This window comes from Nannospalax galili, unplaced genomic scaffold (genome assembly GCF_000622305.1).
Source record: "Nannospalax galili isolate Female #2095 unplaced genomic scaffold, S.galili_v1.0 scaffold269, whole genome shotgun sequence".
In the NCBI taxonomy this organism is placed as follows: Eukaryota; Metazoa; Chordata; class Mammalia; order Rodentia; family Spalacidae; genus Nannospalax; species Nannospalax galili.
The window spans coordinates 728,458-746,011 of record NW_008359530.1 but is presented as its reverse complement, the minus strand read 5'-3'; the positions used below and the strand labels follow the sequence as shown (position 1 = coordinate 746,011).

The following is a 17,554-nucleotide window of genomic DNA, read 5'->3' as shown; positions in this document are numbered from 1 at the left end:
GATTCAGGGGGATCTGAGATCATCTTCTGGCCTCCAGAAATACCAGCACACATGTGTATACACACACACACACACACACACACACACACACACACACACACAATTAAAAGAAAAAAAATCTTAAAACAATTTATTAAAAAATTTGTACTATGAGAAATCTTTAAAAATTAATTAATTTTTACACTGCTGAAAATCAAACTCAGGTCCTCAAAAACTCTAGTAAGCACTCTAGTACTGACCTACCTGATTCCCAGCCCTTTTCATTTTTTGAGGCAGGGTCTTGTCATACCTGCAGTTGAAATCTCCATCCTCCTGCCTTAGTCTTCCAGTGCTCAGATTACACACATGCACCCTCATGCCTATGAAAATTTTTTCATGGCATACTCGAGGGCATTCTAATACAGAAGGTGCAATGCTTTTGTACTTACTTTCAACGACCACTAGCCATAATATAAACAACGAAAGGTTAATAAATCCCTGTTAAACACTGCAAATTTGTGCATATAAATTCTCTTGCCATTTACCCTCACGTTTTTGCACGTGTGATCCTGCTTCATTTAACCAAGATATTTTTCTTTGCCTGTTTTTTTTTTTTCGAGACAGTCTCTTGTAATCTGGGCTGGACTTGAACTCCTGATCCTCCTGCCTTTACCTACCAAGTGCTGGGATTACAGGCTAGCATTTAACTGCTTTAAACCTCAAGTGACCATACTAAAAAAATCTTTAAAATAATTATTAAATCATTACAAAGTAGAACAATGTTTTGCTCGACCAGCCAAGTTCCCAACATCAACCTTTGAACAGGAAATGCTATTTAAAGTTTTTTATTTACTCCTATGGGGAAACACAAACAAGAACATTTACACAAACATGCCCCCATGCTCCCTTCCTTTTTACACAAATTAACTTTCAACCTACCAACACATGTGGAAACTTCTATAATCAATAACCAAAATATCCTTCTTTTTTCTGCAAAACCCAGAAAATTTGTTCTGTTTTGAGATGGGATCTCCCTGTAACCACAGCCGCCTGGAACTTGCTATGTAGACCAGGCTGGCCTTGATCTCATAGAGGACCCCCACCCCACAAACTCTGCCTCCCAACTGCTGGGACTAAAGGTGTGTGGGCCACTATAGCTGGTAAAACCCAGAAAATTTGAAGCCTATACAAAGGGACATTCAGTGTTTATAGAATGAAGAAATATGACAGGAGGCACTCAAATACAGTAATATACATTTTAAATTAGGGTATCTTACTACTTTTTTTTTTTTTGTCCTTTTGAGACAGGGTTTCCCTGTAGCCCCAGCTGACCTGAACTCACTACGTGGACCAGGCTGGCCTCGAACTCACAAAGATCCGCCTGCCTCTGCCTCCCAAATGCTAGGACTAAAAGCGTGCGCCACCACACCTGGAGACATCTTATTACTTTTAAATATCATGGAACTATTAAGACAGTAAATTAACCTTAAGTAAGCCTTCCTTCCTGCTGCACTCCTCCCCTCCCCCCATCTTTTTTGACAGGGACTCATGTCTCCCTGGCTGGCCTTGAACCCATTATATAGCTGAAGATGCCTTTAACATTCTGATCATCCTTGGTGAAGAGTATGGTAACTCACATTTTTAATCTTAGCACTCAGGAGGCAGAGACCAGCCAGAGCTACACAGTAAGACCTTGTCTCAAAGAAAAAAAAAAAAAAGCCTGATCCTCCTGCCTCCATCTTCCTGATGCTAGAATTTACATGAGTGCATCTTTCGACCTGGTTTTATGCAGTACCCTTTCCTTTCTTACTTTTATTTTTTTTTTTTTTAAATTTGGGGGTCTTTTTGAGACAAGGTCTCCTTGTAGCCCCTAGCCCCAGTGGGCCTGGAACTCACTATGTAGACCAGGCTGGCCTTGAACTCACAGAGATCCACCTGCCTTTGCCTCCCAAGTGCTGAGATTAAAGGCATGCACTATCATGCCTAGTTTTTTAGTGTGTACGTGTGCTCACTCACACATGCAATGCAGGTAGAAGTCAGAGAACAGAAGCCAAATTGCAGGAGTCAGTCCTCTTCTTCCACCACATGGGTTCCAGGGATTAAAGTCAAGTCATCAGGCTTGAGACAAGCACCTTTACCTGCTGAGCCATCCTATTGGCCCTGACATTCTCAATCTCAGTTTTTAGCTGTAAGCATTTTTATTTTGCATATTTTAAAAGATATTATCAGTATTTTGCATGCATCAGGTGCTAATTATCAGTGAAATGAGTATACAATAGAAAAAAAAGATTGATTAAAGCAACCTGAGTGCTTTCATAGTTCATTCTACAGCACTATGGACTGCTGATTTCGCTCACCCATTTGTTGAAAAAGGAGACAAAGCCATATCCCTTTGATTTCCCTGTTGCCATGTCTTTTACCACTCGGGCATCTCTGAAAACAGAAAGAGCAGAAATTGAGGTTTTTAAACTGTCCTCTGGATATAAAATTAGAATTACATACACAACTCATTTTCATGCTTTACATTCATTAAAAGTAAATTTTTAACATAAATTCACCTTTTATTCTATAAAACATATATTGACAAATGAGGCTTATTTTTGTAGGCACGCAAATCAGTAACAAATATAAGTCCAGATTTTAAAGAAACTATTTCCCACTTCATAATGTTTTATAAACTTTTAAACAGTAAACATGGTGGAAGCAGCTACTCACACAAATTACTTAGTCAATTATAAGGTTCTCAGGTATAACAAATGAATGGCTTTCTTTAACCAGACAATTTATAATTTGCTGTTTGGCATCACATTCTACCTAATCATTTAAAAATTAAAACAGAAAACTGGAAACTAAAAGATTAAAAAGTTGTATACTCTCAAACTAATTATTTCATTTTCTCAGAGGTAGCCATAGCCCCTTTTGGGCTAGGGTAAATTTTGAGAACCTGATATTTTCAGAAATGTTAAATCAACGAAGAAAAATACTAGATGCACATTTTACTTTTAAACTATGAGAAAATAATTGATACTGAATTTCATAATAGCATTCATATTAAGACTGACTGGAAACTGTAAGATATGAAAACAAAATTTTCAAAAGTCACTATGTAAAAAAGCACGCCAACATTTATCCACTGTGAACAGTAGCTTGTGGTTAGCCAGGGCAATCCTGTCCCTTCTTCAGAGGCACTCTGCAAAATAACCAGAGCCCTATTATTTGAGATTGAGTAAAGACCCAGCCATGATAGCTAAAATGCCATACCTCAAAAAATGGGACTCAAATTGTGCTTCCCAGGCAATCTGCTTTTAGGTTAGCCAGGTATGCCACAATGCTTATTCTCTCAGGACACATAAACAAAAGACACTTACAACAAGAACCCAAGTCAGAAAGCCATGCAATGTAATTTTAAGTATACACAAAAATATCTTAGATCTATTTAGAAGTGATTTATTAAGTGTAGTCAAATGATGAACAGGTGCTGGTGATTAGAGAAAACTAATGTAAGCCACTTCTTAATATATAGAAATTTACATGCATTTAATTTGGTACTTAATTTACTTTTATATCAAAATTTGCTAGATGGACTAAACTCAATGAACAGGCAGGGTTTAAGCTACAAAAATTAAGGAAAGTATTGTTTTTTACATTTTAATAGACCACCACTTATCCTACACTTTCTATAAATTGAGCATTGTGTAAGCTGCCTACAGAAAGTTATCTATCTACTGTAGGAGTGCTTCAACAGTTATCAACCTGCCTCCTTTAAAAAAACAGAAACCACAGCCAGGTGTGGTGGTGCATGACTTTAATCCCAGTACTCGGGAGGCAGAGGCAGGCGGATCTCTTTGAGTTCCAGGCCAGCTGGACTACAGGGAAACCCTGTCCCAAAAAGACCAAAAAAAACCCCCAGAAACCAAAAAAGATGTGCCTGAGTGCAAAATGCAGTAGATTCCCCTCCCACCTTTCTGAAGGCCTGGGATCCTTTGTTATTTATTTTAAACTATTTTAAAGAATAAAGTTCTTAAAAAAAAAAAAAACCAGCTGGGCATGGTGGTGCATGCCTTTAATCCCAGCACTCAGGAGGCAGAGACAGGTGGATCTCTCTGTGAGTTCGAGACCAGCCTGGTCTATATAGAGTTCCAGACCAGCTGGGGCTGCAGAGAGACCCTGTCTCAAAAAGAAAAAAAAAAAAACAAAAAAAAAAACATAGCAAAAACAATAGGAAAATGCTATGTGTTATCAACTGTTAAACGTTTCTTTTATATTTAAGAAAGCTAACTCCTTGTAAAGGCTAAATGTCAAGCACATACTTTATCAATGAAAGGCCTTACTAAGGGATACACATACACACACACACACACACACACACACACACACACACACACGAAAATTCACTGAAGCTGGGAGATGGCCCAGCAGATAAACCACATGTCATGTAAGCATAAAGACCTGAATCTGGATCCCTAAGACCCACATAAATGCCAGGTGGGTGTGGCAGCCCACCTGTAATCCCAGTGTCTGGGAGCCAGAGAAAGAGGATTCCCAGGGCTAGCTGTTTAGACCAGTGGACTTGGTGAACTCTGGGTTCAAATGAGAGACCCTGCCTCAATATATAAGGTGGAATGTAATCGAGAAACACTTGATGTCAACCTCTGCTCTTTACAAACGTGCACACATGTGCCCACATATACATACAGAACACATACAAATACACAAAAGCAAAAACTTTTTTAAAAAGTCCACAGGCTAAAAATATGATGTAAACATGTTTAACAAAAGAAAAATATTAGTTTTTAATATTCCAAAGTCATGAAACTAAGCGTGAAGGTCAATTTAACTTTACCAATACCAGTACTTTTTTTGTTTTGTTTTTATTTTTTATTTTTTGGTGGTGGTGGTGGGGTCTTTTTTGAGACCGGGTCTCCAGCTGGCCTGGATTCGCTATGGAGACCAGGCTGGCCTTGAACTCACAGAGATCCGCCTGCCTCAGTGCTGAGATTAAAGGCATGTGCCACCACACCCCGCATTTTTTTTTTTTGGGGGGTCTTTTTAAGACGGTCTCCCTGTAGCCCCAGCTGGCCTGGAACTCACTATGTAGATCAGACTGACCTCAAACTCACAAAGATCTGCCTGCCTCTGCATCCCAAGTGCTGGGATTAAAGGTGTGCGCCACCACACCTGGCTATGTTTCTTGTTTTTTTGAGACAGACTCTCCTTGTAGCCTCAGTTGGCCTACAACTTGCTATATAGACCAGGCTAGCTTCCCATTTCACATCTGTCTGTCTGTACCTCCAGAGTATTGAAATTGAAGGCATGAACCCACCAATACCCAGCTTACCAACAATAAATACTTATATAACATATATAATATATAAATACATACATATATATTTTATGTGTGTGTGTGTGTGTGTGTGTGTGTGTGTGCATGAGCATGTGAAGGTTAGAGAACAATTTTTCCGAATCAGTTCTCTCCTTCCATTGTGTGAATCACAGGAATCAAACTCAGGTCAGACTTGACAGCAAGGACCCTTACCCTGATGAATCATCTCATTGGCCCTTGACTAGTTAGTAAGCAATCATAGTCTAATCTCTACTTACAATTAGAATTCTTATCAGAAAAGATACCTCAATCAAAATAAAATATTCACTGAAATAGCTACTTCATTGGTTCACAATGTTAGAAAAAGCTTTTCCTTTTTAATGCTCTAGGAAATGTCAGTCTTGAAATATATTCAACTCTTACTTTTTTCCAACAGGACTTACTCAGAACAGAAAGATTAGAACAGGACTCCTTTAAAAAACAAAGACAGGGTCTTCCTGTAGCCCCAGCTGGCCTGGAACTTGCTATGTAGACTAGGCTGGCCTTGATTTCAGAGATTGGCTTGCATCTGCCTCCTGAGTGCTGGAATCAAAGACATGCACCACCATGCCTGGCTTGGAGCAGGACTCTTAAGTCTTTTCTAGTCCTATAACTTCTCTCAGGATAGGATTAAATTTATAAAGATTCTCAGCAAAATGAAAACCCCAAAAATTCTGCATACATTTTCAGAGCTTTTCAGAGGCCAAAAGCTGAGATAAAACCCTCCAAATCTAGACATTTGAAAGCAATCAATCATTACTGAAATCCTAAGGCAGTTAGGACAATCAAACAAGAATTAAAACCTTACTTATTTTCTTAACCAGTTCTCACAAAGGAGAATGTCCTGTAACAGAAAAGTCTATTTGGAAGCCCAGTCCTGTCCTTGCCCTTCAAGGTGGCCCTTCCTGGATCACTACTCATGGAAACCCTCTTGCCAACTGCAAGTCCTCAGTGAAAACCTCAAAATTCAGCCAAGTGCTACTGGCACCTCCTTCCACTCTCCTCATCTTGCTTCTGCTGTTCATTTGTTCAGACCTACCACAGCTGGAATTTCCTTTTCAATAGTTTTCTAATGACACAATAACAAAGGAATCAGAACACCTTAAAAACCTTCCATGAACTCAACAATTATTCCTAAGTAAATATCAAAAACAGCTTGTTATTCTTACATAGCCTGGCATACTTTTCAAACATTTTAAGTTCTATGATGAACAAGGGTCTAAAATGTATAATTAATATCAGGGCCTGGCATGGTGGCACATGCCTTTAACCCCAGCACTTGGGAGGCAGAGGCAGATGGATCTCTATGAGAAAATGCAGGATATCATTCAAGTGCCCAAATAACTTCTTTAATCATTGCACAAAATTACCAAAGATTATTAGTAAACTAGCAAACACCTACATGAGGAACTATAATATGCACAATGACAGTCTCAAAAACTACTGCTAACTGATTTGAAGGATTTGAAGGATTTGAAGACAACCAAAGATCAAAGAGGTATTCAATGGTAGGAACACAATCTTTGCTGTTAAGTCCTTGAATGATCTCTAAACAATGGAACACACTATATTTAAGTGTTGTGAACTTGGACATTAATTGTAACACTTATTAAAAGCACTTCATTTATCTTTCGTTACTTACGAAATTCTTCCAAATGGTGCAAAAGCTGCTTTGATATCTTCTGTTGTAATTTCTGGACTGAGGTCACCAACAAACACATGGAAATGATCTTATAAAGGAAGGAAGGGGAAGTGAAAAGAAAAATACAACTTCAGAACTTAAAAATACTAAAATTGATCCAATTATTCTTAAAATAATGTACAGATTATAATAAAGTAAAAATAAAGCACTATCCTATCTATAAAACGCCTATCAACTTTAAACATAATAAATCAAGGTAACAACACAAGAAAGATTCTTTTAAAAAGACTGATAACTAAAGGGAACTGACAACTACATGTCTACTACAGTCAATACAAGAGTCTAAGGAATAAACTAATAATACTAACAAGTTTCATCTCTGCAATAATTCTTAAAACTTAGCTATTGTTCTAATAGTTTACTTTTATTCATTTCACCACTACATTTAGGCTTTATAAATTATAATAAAATAGTGGTATTGTGAGTTACATAGACTAGATTTGCCTAAGTTAAGGCCATTGACTAAAGCTAGCTACACAACATACTTGATTTAGTCATTATTTTGTGAAGAACAATCAAAGAAATACCTTGCATTGCAACAGTTTGATGTTAAAGTATTTGACAGTTTTCTCAAAAGCCAACAGTTTTGGTTGCCCAGACATTACACCATTCAGTTTATGTGAATCCATGTGCAAGTGAACTAAGACTGAAGGCAACAGAATGAAAACAGTAATCCCTTCTTCATATCAGAACCATCAAAAAGCATCGGAGAGAAATAACCATCCCATATGTGAAGTTTTTTTTTAAAGACAATTCTCAAAAAAAGAAACATTTGAAAATGCAAACTTGCTGGATGAACACTTTAAATAGACACATACATACATCAATTTTGACAAAATATATTTGGAAAGAAAAGTTACCCCTATTTGGCAGGCCTTGAGCAACGTACTGGGTTGCTCTTCCGGAAACACTGTTTCAGGAGCAACTTGGGCTCTTGGAAGATCTGGGTATGAAGCCCAGGTGACCTCAATGAAGGAAGTAGGGTATCTTGCCCTTTAGTTGGTGAAAGTATTTCTAAGACATCAGCTGCTACCAAGGGGGACAGAAAGCTTTAACTAGCAACAAAATAGTGGATAAGCCACACTTGGTCAACACTGGGAAGAAGGGGGAGAATACTTCCAGAGACAAATAGAAACACGAGATCCTTCGGCCCCCCCTCCCCCAACCAACATCAAAAAAATTCAGGTGGTTAGTGAATACCCTTTCAAGAGATTTCATTTTATGTTTAAGAAGATACAATTACCTTGTGAACGCTGTGTGCTGACAACGGTACTACCTGATGACAAAGATTAGATTTGTTCTTAAATTTATTAACACAAACACATTAAATCATATCTTAGGATAACGATCAAAATATTACTGCAAACATGTATGATGTTTATATGCTTTACAATAAACTACTGGGTGTAATAAAACAAATGTCCATAGGGTATCAAGTGTACTTACTGCTTGTATCTTTCTTTTGACTGCTGGGGGTTGTTGCCCAATTCACTTTGACTTCCTAAAAAAATTGTATTTATACTCCATAAAAATAAAGCTCATAATCACATGAGGAAACATTCAAGGGGATATCTGTTCTAGTTAAAGCTTCAATATTCATCATTTGACCTACATTTATGTTAAAAACATTTTTTGTGTGTTGGTACTGGGGGATAAACATAGAGCCTCACAAATGCTATACAAGTGCTCTACCACTAAGCCATATATCCATCCCCCACCCATTTCCAAAGTTTGAAATAGGTTACTAAGTTACCCAGGCTGAGCTTGAACTCACTCTGTGGCCTCAGGGCCTTGAACTGGCAATTTTCCTGCCTTAGCATCCAGAGTAGCTGGGATTACAGGCCTACGCCACCAAGTCCAGTTGGATAATTTTGACTAATTCTAATCACATCTCTGCAAATGTTCAAATAACATTTTTTTTTTAGATTGTTTTGTTTTCCTGGTATCAAAGGCATGTACTACCACACCAGACTAAACTTTAATTTTTCTAAATCTTTGTGTTTTTTCAAATAATGTTTTAAAAAGATTTATTTTTATTTTATGTGTTTAGGTGTTCTGCCTGCATGTACATCTGTGCACTATGTGCATATAACACCTGCCTATAGAGGCCAAGGGGATGTTGGATTCCTGGAACAGAAATTACAGATGGCTGTGATCTGCCATGTGGAGGCTGGAAACTGAACCTGGAGCCAGTGCTCTTAAGTGCTGAGCATTAGTTCCAGTCCCTCAAATAAATTGTCTTTATGAAATCCTGGCTGGCCTAGAACTCGCTATATAAACCAGGCTGACCTCAAACTCACAGAGATCTGCCTCCAGAGTGCTGGGATTAAAGGCATACGCCACCATGCCCATGCATAGCTCAAATAGTTTTTGAAAAAAATTTTTTTAATCTTTTATTTTATGTATACGAGTGTATTGCCTACATGTATTTGAGTGCACTCATGTTGTGCAATGCCGCAGAGGTTACAAGAGGGCATCAGATTCCCCTGGAACTGGAGTTAAGGGCGGTTTGTAGCCGCCATGTGGGTGCTGGGAATCAAACCCGGGTCCTCTGCAAGAGCAGTCAGTACTCTTAACCACTGAGCCATCTCTCCAGCCCCTCAAATACTTTTTTTAGCGAAAGGTACCTCTTTTCCGCTAGCACTCAGTGTTACTATAGTCTCATCCAAACTTGAGTAGCTCAGTCATTATTTTAGTACTTCACCTGTGCATAGCACCATGGGGAAAAGTTAACATAAACATAGATCTCTGATCTACATCCTACCTTTTAGTATTAATATGAGTAACTGACCTTTTGCCATTAAAAGATAATGGTTCTAAAACAGAAACAAAATGATACATAACTTAAAATTTTGTTTTGTCATTTTGAGACTGGTTCTCCCTGCATTCCCAGCTGGCCTGGAACATGCTACGTAGACCAGGCTGTGCTTTGATCTCACAGAGATCCACTTCCTTCTGCCACTGAATCAAAGGTGTATGCCACCATGCTTGGCTCTACAACTTAAAATGCTCTACTGCAAGAGTTGGGGATGAGCTCTTTTGTAGAGTGTCCCTGGCTCCACCTCAGACATCGCATGAAAGTAGGCATGGTGGCATACCTGAATCCCTGCACTAGGGAGGTAGAGGCAAGATAAGAAAAAAAGAATTCCAGTGCAAACCACCTTCTGTAGTTCTGATAGCTTACCTTACCCATTATCTTCCGACCATTCATAGCAGCCAGGGCTGCAGCTGCATGACGATGCTCATGGAACTCCACAAAACAGTATGGGTCATTTCCTGCTGTCTGTTGGAGAAACACAAGTCAATTTTAAGCTTATTTTTCCATCAAAAAAAGATATTTTCTTAACTTTTATACCCTTTAGTTATCAGGCCATGGAGAATGAACAGCTCATTCCACAAGTAAATTTTTATATAAAAAAGTAAACACTGTGATTGCTCTCTATCTCTTGATTCCTTTTTGTAGTGCTGTGGATCAAACCCAGACCCTTGCACCTGTTAGACATACAAGCTAGACAAATGCTCTACCATAAGCTACACCCCCACATATATGCTATTCTTTATTGCTATAAACTTACACATCTTATTGCTTCTCATTTATGTAAAAGAAAATCTTGGCCAACCTTCTCAAGCTTGTTTTTTTTGGGTTTGTTTTTTTTTTGGTTTTTTTTTTTTTTGGGTTTTTTTTTTTTTTTGTTTTTTTTTTTTTTTTGGTTTATTTTATTTTATTTTTTTTAAACAGGGTCTACCTGTAGCTCCAGCTGGCCTAGAACTCACTATGTAGGCCAATCTGGCCTTGAACTCATAGAGATCCGCCTGCCTCTGTCGCCTGCCTCTGTCTCCCACCCCACCCAGGGCCTTGAGCATGCTAAGGAAGCCCTCTACCACTCAGTATGCCTCCAGTCCAAACCAAGATGTTTGACTAACTAACTGATTGACACTTTCCCTACACCTCAGGGGGCCGGGAACTTGCTATGTTAACTAGGATATGGCCTCCAACTTGGAGTGATCCTCCTACCTGTCTCCTGAGTTATGTGATGACAGGCAGGCATTATCACCTGGCTTTAAGATGTTTTATGATAAAGCAGAAAAAAAAATCCAATAATTTGAATTTATTAGTTCAAAATACCAAATGACTTTATATTACTTCTTAAGGAGAATTATTAAAGGAAACTAATAGAGCATAGAGGTAAACATGAAATTCATTATTTTGTTACTAAACACTCTTTCAGCCTAAACAAATTTTGAGACGCTGGGTGTGGAGGTGCATATCTCTCAAACTAACACTCAAGAGACAGGCAAAACAATCTCGAGTTTGAAACCAGCCTGAGTTATATAAGCCTTATCTCAAACCAAACTAGAAGCCAGGCTGTGGTGGCACATTGTAATCCCAAGAATAATGAGCTGAGGCAGGAGAACTGAGGCTATCCTGGTCAATACAGCAAGTTCCAGGTCATCCTGGACTACATTTTTAAACTGCATTATTCAAAACTACATTATTCAAACTAATGATATACTTTTTTTAAAAAACTTTTACAAAAACTTTATTGAGAACTTCATACATGCAAAACTAATGATATACTTAATGGGAATTGTTACAAAGATCAATGTCCATTAGAATGTGATTAGCAGGGGCTGGGAAGATGGCTCAGCTCGTGAAAAAGAACCTGGAAGCTTAAGTTCAATCCCAGGAACCCACTGTAGAAGGAGAGAACTGATTTCTCTGACCTCCACACACATGCTATGGCACGTGTCCCCACATACACATACACACAGACACACACAGATACAGACACAGACAACCATAAACTGAAATATAACAAGAAAGAATGTAACAGCTACACATATTTGATTTTCTTTCCTGCAGAAAAAAGGATTTCCCTTCAGCAAATAAAAAAATTGTCCAATCAAAACTTGTTTTCAGTCCATATGTATAGCTAAAGGCTACATAACAAGCAACAATGCCAGATAGGAGACACCTTCTTTTGAGTTGTTGGCCAGGGTGGCCAAAGGGACTCCCAGATAGTAACCCAGCATAGAACTGGGAAAATGAACAGCAGACCCCAATCTTATCTAAAGGAATATTGACAACTGACTGCTGTTAGATGAGGAACAGCTGACCTTCCTAAAACAAAGACCTCTTAAATAGGCTGACTAGATTCAACAGATAGGCTGACTAGATTCAACAGGAGGGCAAGTAGTGGGGAATGGCTGGGGGTCAGCAGGGATATCGGAGTATAAGGGCTCTAGTGGGGGGAGGGAGGCTATGGGTGGGTGCCATCTGGGAAATGGGTGTATAGTTGAATAAGATGGTTTGGGATGCTGTGTGATATACACACACACACACACACACACACACACACACACAAAATCAACAAATTTTAAAAAATGTATTGTATTTGAGGAGGAAGCATAGAAATTTACGTCATGTTAATTAGTAGAGGTGATAAACATTACCAGTGAAATCTACCTGATGACTTTATATACATAATACACAGGTGCCACGGATCCAAGTACAACCAATTATGACTAGTAATAATCAGATACAGATTCGAGATGCATGCACCAACATCTCAGCGTTAGTAGCAAAAACAATGTCTTTCTGCAAGGAACAATATATTCTCAAATGAAATGGAGATCTTTTTTAAAGGTTAAAAACTCATTCAATTTTATGTCTTACAGGGCTTATACTGAGTTCAATATTGTATAACGGTATTAATTCAACTGTGAACCTAGAAACTTACAGCCACTGTGAAAGAGATGTACTCTTGCTCTGGAGTGTGTTACTGAATATGTTAAAGCTGTAATGAAATGCTTCTAATCATGTAGTTATTAAAAATTTTTTTAAAAAATGATAAAAAAAACAAACTTGTTTTCACAGTACAGTGGATCAAACCTAGAATCTAATGTACGCTGGGAAAATGCTCTATCTACTGAGCTATACTACCACTTTTTTTTTTTTGGTCTTTTTGAGACAGGGTCTCCCTGTAGCCCCAGCTGTCCTGGAACTCGCTATGTAGACCAGGCTGGCCTTGAACTCATAGAGATCCATCTGCCTCTGCCTCCCAAGTGCTAGGATTAAAGGTGTGTGCCACCACACCTGGTTTACAAATTTTTTTAAAAATATATTTTATTTTTTATTTTATGTGTATGAGTGTATTGTCTGCATGTACATAAGTGCACCTGTGTCACGCAATGCCTGAGGAGGACAAAAGAGGCTGTGGAATCCCCTGGAACTGGAGTTATGGACAGTTGTTAGCTGCCATGCGGGTGCTGGGATTTGAACCTGGGTCTTCTGCAAGAACAAGCAGTGTTCTTAACTGCTGAGCCATTTCTCCAGCCCCCAGTCACAAATTTTTAAATATTGCCTCTTTTAGATATTATGATTGAGGTGATGGCTCAGTCAGCAAAGTGCTTGCCATACAAGCACAAGGACCTGAGTCCCATCCTTAGAACCCATGTGCAAAAGCCAGTGTGATGGGTGCACTTGCAATACCAGAGCCGAAGACTTACTGGCCAGCCAGCCTAGCCTACTTGGGAAGCTCCAGATTAATCAGAAACCCTGTCTCAAAAACAAGGCAGGTGATGCCTGAGTTGACATATGGCTTCCATACATATACATATGTTCAATCCCAGGAACCCAGTGTAGAAGGTGAAAACTGGTATGTGCACCTGCATACATATGATACACAAAAAACACTTTTAAAAAATTAGGTATCAGGGTTGGAGAGATGACTCAGTAGCTAAGAGCACTTGCTGCTCTTCCACAAGACCTTGGTTCAGTTCCCAGAACCCACATGGTAGCTCATAACCATCTGTTAAGTTCCAGGGGATCCAATGGCCTTTCGTGGCCTCTGTAGACACCAGGCAAACACATGGTACACATACATATAAGCAGAAAATATTCATACACATAAAAAAAAACTTTCTTAAAAAAATTAGACATTATTCAGAGTTAACATAAATCATAGGAGTAAGTTTGATGCACTTTCTGCATTTTAAGGTCTGGTAGACATACAACAAAAACCCTTTAAAATAAAGCTAGTCAGATATGGTGGTACATGCCTTTAATTCTAACACTCAGGAAACAGAAGCAGGCTATCGAGATAGATGCTGCTTGGTCTACATAACAAATTCCAGGCCAGCTGGGGCTACAGGAAAACCTTGCCTCAAAACATAAATAATAAAAATAAACTTAAAAAAATAAAAATAAAGCTAAAACACTTTCCTTATATTATTAAAAGTCTACCCCATTTCCCAATTATTGAATTTGTAGATTATTCAACCAGTTGTTATCACATATAAAACCATTCTGATGCCTCAATGGATCATAAAACAAGTGTGTGCATGCACACCCATCCCCATCTGCTCTAGAAATTTGTTCAGTTTCTTCCTTTACTTAGAAAAAGAACTAAACTAGGAAGAAAAAGAAAAAATTAAACTTGGTTGCCCAAACAGATTAATAACAAATTAACGTCCCTGTGAATGCAGACATTAAGCAGTTTTGGAGTAATGGCTTTACTTATGTCAAAAAAAGAAGGTAAACTGAGTGGAATACCCTTACATCCATAATCATTTTGCAGTTTTTACAAGGTCCGATTTGGCTAAAGAGCTGGAGAATGAGAGCTTCTGTCACATCTCTGGAAAGGTTGCCCACGTATCTGGAACAAAAGGAAGACAATTCACCATTTTAGATTTTTCTTGCTAAGCATAGTGGCTCACGCCTATAATTTCAACACTTGAAAGGCACAAGTTCAAGGCCAGCCTGGTCTACATGTTGAGTTTAGGCCAGTCAGAACTACATGGTGAGATACTCTATCAAAGCCAAAAAAAGATTTGTTTCTTTTTCGTGTTTCTAAAGTTTCTTGCTGAAAAATCAATTTGGGGAATAGTAGCAGGCAGATCTTTATTATTTATGAGTAGCCTACAAGTTTGTCAACACCTCAAGATCTCTTTGAAAAAAAAGATGTAGAATGCTATTTACAAATACATTAGACACTAGTAGGCAAGGAAAAGCTAGCAAGTACATACATATGTGTTTTAGTCAAGATTTTGCAAGCCATACCTGTTGTCTAGCCCAGTATGGTGGAGCCGGCCTGTAATCAGGGCACTCTTGAGGTGGGAGGCAGGAGGTTCAAGGAGTTCAAGGTTATCTTCAGCCACACAGAGCTGGAGGCCAGCCTGGGATACATGAGACCTTGTCTCAAACTTCAATCAATAGTGTATTTCTAAGCTTTAAAAAAATATTTAATTATTTTTATTTTATGTGTATGCCATGTATTGTCTCCACGTATATGCATGCACCTGTGTCATGCAATACCCAAAGAGGACAGAAGAGGTTGTCAGATGCCCTGGAACTGGAGTTACAGACGGTTGTTAGCTACCATGCGGGGGCTGGGATTCGAACCCGGGTCTTCTGTAAGAACAGCTATTGCTCATAACTGCTGACCCATCTCTCCAATTCTTATTTTTTTTCTTTTTGGGTCTTTTTGAGACAGAGTCTCTCCATAGCCCCAGCTGGGCTGAAACTCACTATGTAGACCAGGCTGGCCTTGAACTCAGAGAGGTCCGCCTGCCTCTGTCTCCTGAATGCTGGGATCAAAGGCGTGCACCACCACACCTGGCTCCAACTCAATTTTAAATTTTGATTAGTTTTTTTTTTTTTTTTTTTTTTAAATTTTGAGACAGCATCTCCCTGTAGCCCCAGCTGGCCTGGAACTTGCTATGTAGACCAGGATAGCCTCGAACTCACAGAGATCCACCTGTCTTTGCCTCCCAAGTACTGGGATCAAAGGCGTGTGTGCCACCACGCCCCGCTATTTCTAAGTTTTTAAGCTAACTTATAACTCAACCAAGCCAGGTGTGGTGGCGCACGCCTGTAGTCAAGGCCAGCCTGGTCTACATAGTGAGTTCCAGGACAGCTGCTTCAAAAAGACAAAAAAAACCCACCTCAACCATATAGTATATTTCATACAATCAATCCTGGGAAGCACAGCAAATATTTCTATTTCCATATTACTATGAGAGCACTAGTTTCTCACAATTTTTAATTCATATGATTCCCCTAAGATTTTCCAATTTATAGACTGGTAATGCAATGAGCAAGTTTTTGGAAAATTATGAAAAAACTATGTCTTGGGAGTTGTAGATGCTCATAAAAAGAAGACAGGTAATTACTGAACACCACTGATTAGAGGAAGAAGGGGGCAAGGGAGCCCAAAAATTCCAGAAAGTATGAGTCATGGCTAACAAATTTAATCAGCATGAATAAGAAGTGACTTATAAGTATACATTGTCAAGATGGTCTTCACTCACAAGATTTAAAAATTTCTGTAGGATTTTCAAATGAGATTACCTATAGGCACATTACAGAGTTCAAGGTTTACTCTGAAATCCAAAGACAGTCTTCCAACTGCAGCTTTGCATTCTCTTGCCAGGTGTCTAGCAGGGAATGTGGTGAAAGGTATTGACTCTGTCCACACAATATACACCTATACCCGTCCAGAGTGCAAGTTCCTACTTTTCAACAGAGCCACTATGACTGTGAGGTCACTGGGATAAGATGGCAAAGGGAAAAGCACCAAGAAACAGGCAGTATTTAAAAAGCAAGCAGACAGGCTGGAGAGATGGCTCCAGTGGTTAGGAGCACTGGCTGCTCTTGCAGAGGATGTGGGGTTTTATTCCCAGCACCCATATGGCAGCTAACAACTTTCTGTAACTCCAGTTCCAGGGGATTTGATGCCTTCTTCTGACCACCGCTGGAACTGCATAACACAGGTCACTTACATACATGCAAGCAATACACTCATATACATGAAATAAAAAATAATAAAGTATTTAAAAGAGCAGGCAGAAAAAAATATACTTGAAAAAAGATTAAGAACTATTTATCCAGCATGGCATGATAGCACTTGCCTTTAATCACAGACAGATCTCTTTAGGATCAAGGCCAGCCTGGTCTACATAATGAGTTCCAGGCCAGCTGGGGCTACAGGAAGACCCTGTTTCAAAAAGACCAACCCCCTGCCAAAAAAAACAAAAATAATTAATTTTAAAAAAGGAATGCAGTCATGGCAGAGTGCTAGCAGAGCTACATGCTTAGTATATGAGAAAACCTGGGTTCAATCTCAGGTACCAAAACCAACCAAAGCCAAACCCAAACCCAACTGTACTTTTCTTTTTAAGACAGGGTCTCCAAACTCACTATACAGCAGAGATCTTAAACCTCTGATACTGAGTGCTGGGATTACAGGCATGTGTAATAATGTCCAGTTTTAAGTGGTGCTTGGGATTGGACCCAGGGCTTGGTACATGCCCTCTACCAACTGACCTACATCCCAAGCCTAATACTAATTTTTTTGTTGTTGTTGTTTTTTTGTTTTTCTTTGAGACAGGGTCTCCCTGTAGCCCCAGGTGTCCTAGAACTCACTATGTAAACCAGGCTGGCCTTGAACTCACAGAGATCCGCCTACCTCTGCCTCCCAAGTGCTGGGATTAAAGGCGTGCGCCACCAC

The 17,554-nt window shown here is 39.0% G+C and overlaps 1 protein-coding gene across 10 annotated transcripts in view; it reads right to left on the bottom strand.

Annotated features, from left to right (window-relative positions):
* Tia1 (TIA1 cytotoxic granule associated RNA binding protein) overlaps window positions 1-17,554 on the bottom strand; it is a 45,130-nt gene that overhangs the window by 12,768 nt on the left and 14,808 nt on the right. For 3 of the 10 annotated variants that reach the window (XR_003847844.1, XR_003847842.1, XM_008823249.3), the window contains exons 2-7: window positions 14,605-14,701; window positions 10,228-10,326; window positions 8,490-8,544; window positions 8,287-8,319; window positions 6,984-7,071; window positions 2,337-2,412 (exon numbers count right to left, since the gene is read on the bottom strand). Coding sequence is in view for 5 of the 10 variants with exons in the window: in XM_008823249.3 (XP_008821471.1) it covers window positions 2,337-2,412; window positions 6,984-7,071; window positions 8,287-8,319; window positions 8,490-8,544; window positions 10,228-10,326; window positions 14,605-14,701 (448 nt within the window). In the remaining 5 variants the exon portion in view is untranslated. Of the gene's footprint in view, window positions 1-2,336; window positions 2,413-6,983; window positions 7,072-8,286; window positions 8,320-8,489; window positions 8,545-10,227; window positions 10,327-14,598; window positions 14,702-17,554 lie in introns of all 10 variants that reach the window. The other 7 variants (XR_003847841.1, XM_029558736.1, XM_029558735.1 and 4 more) reach the window with 3 other exon arrangements.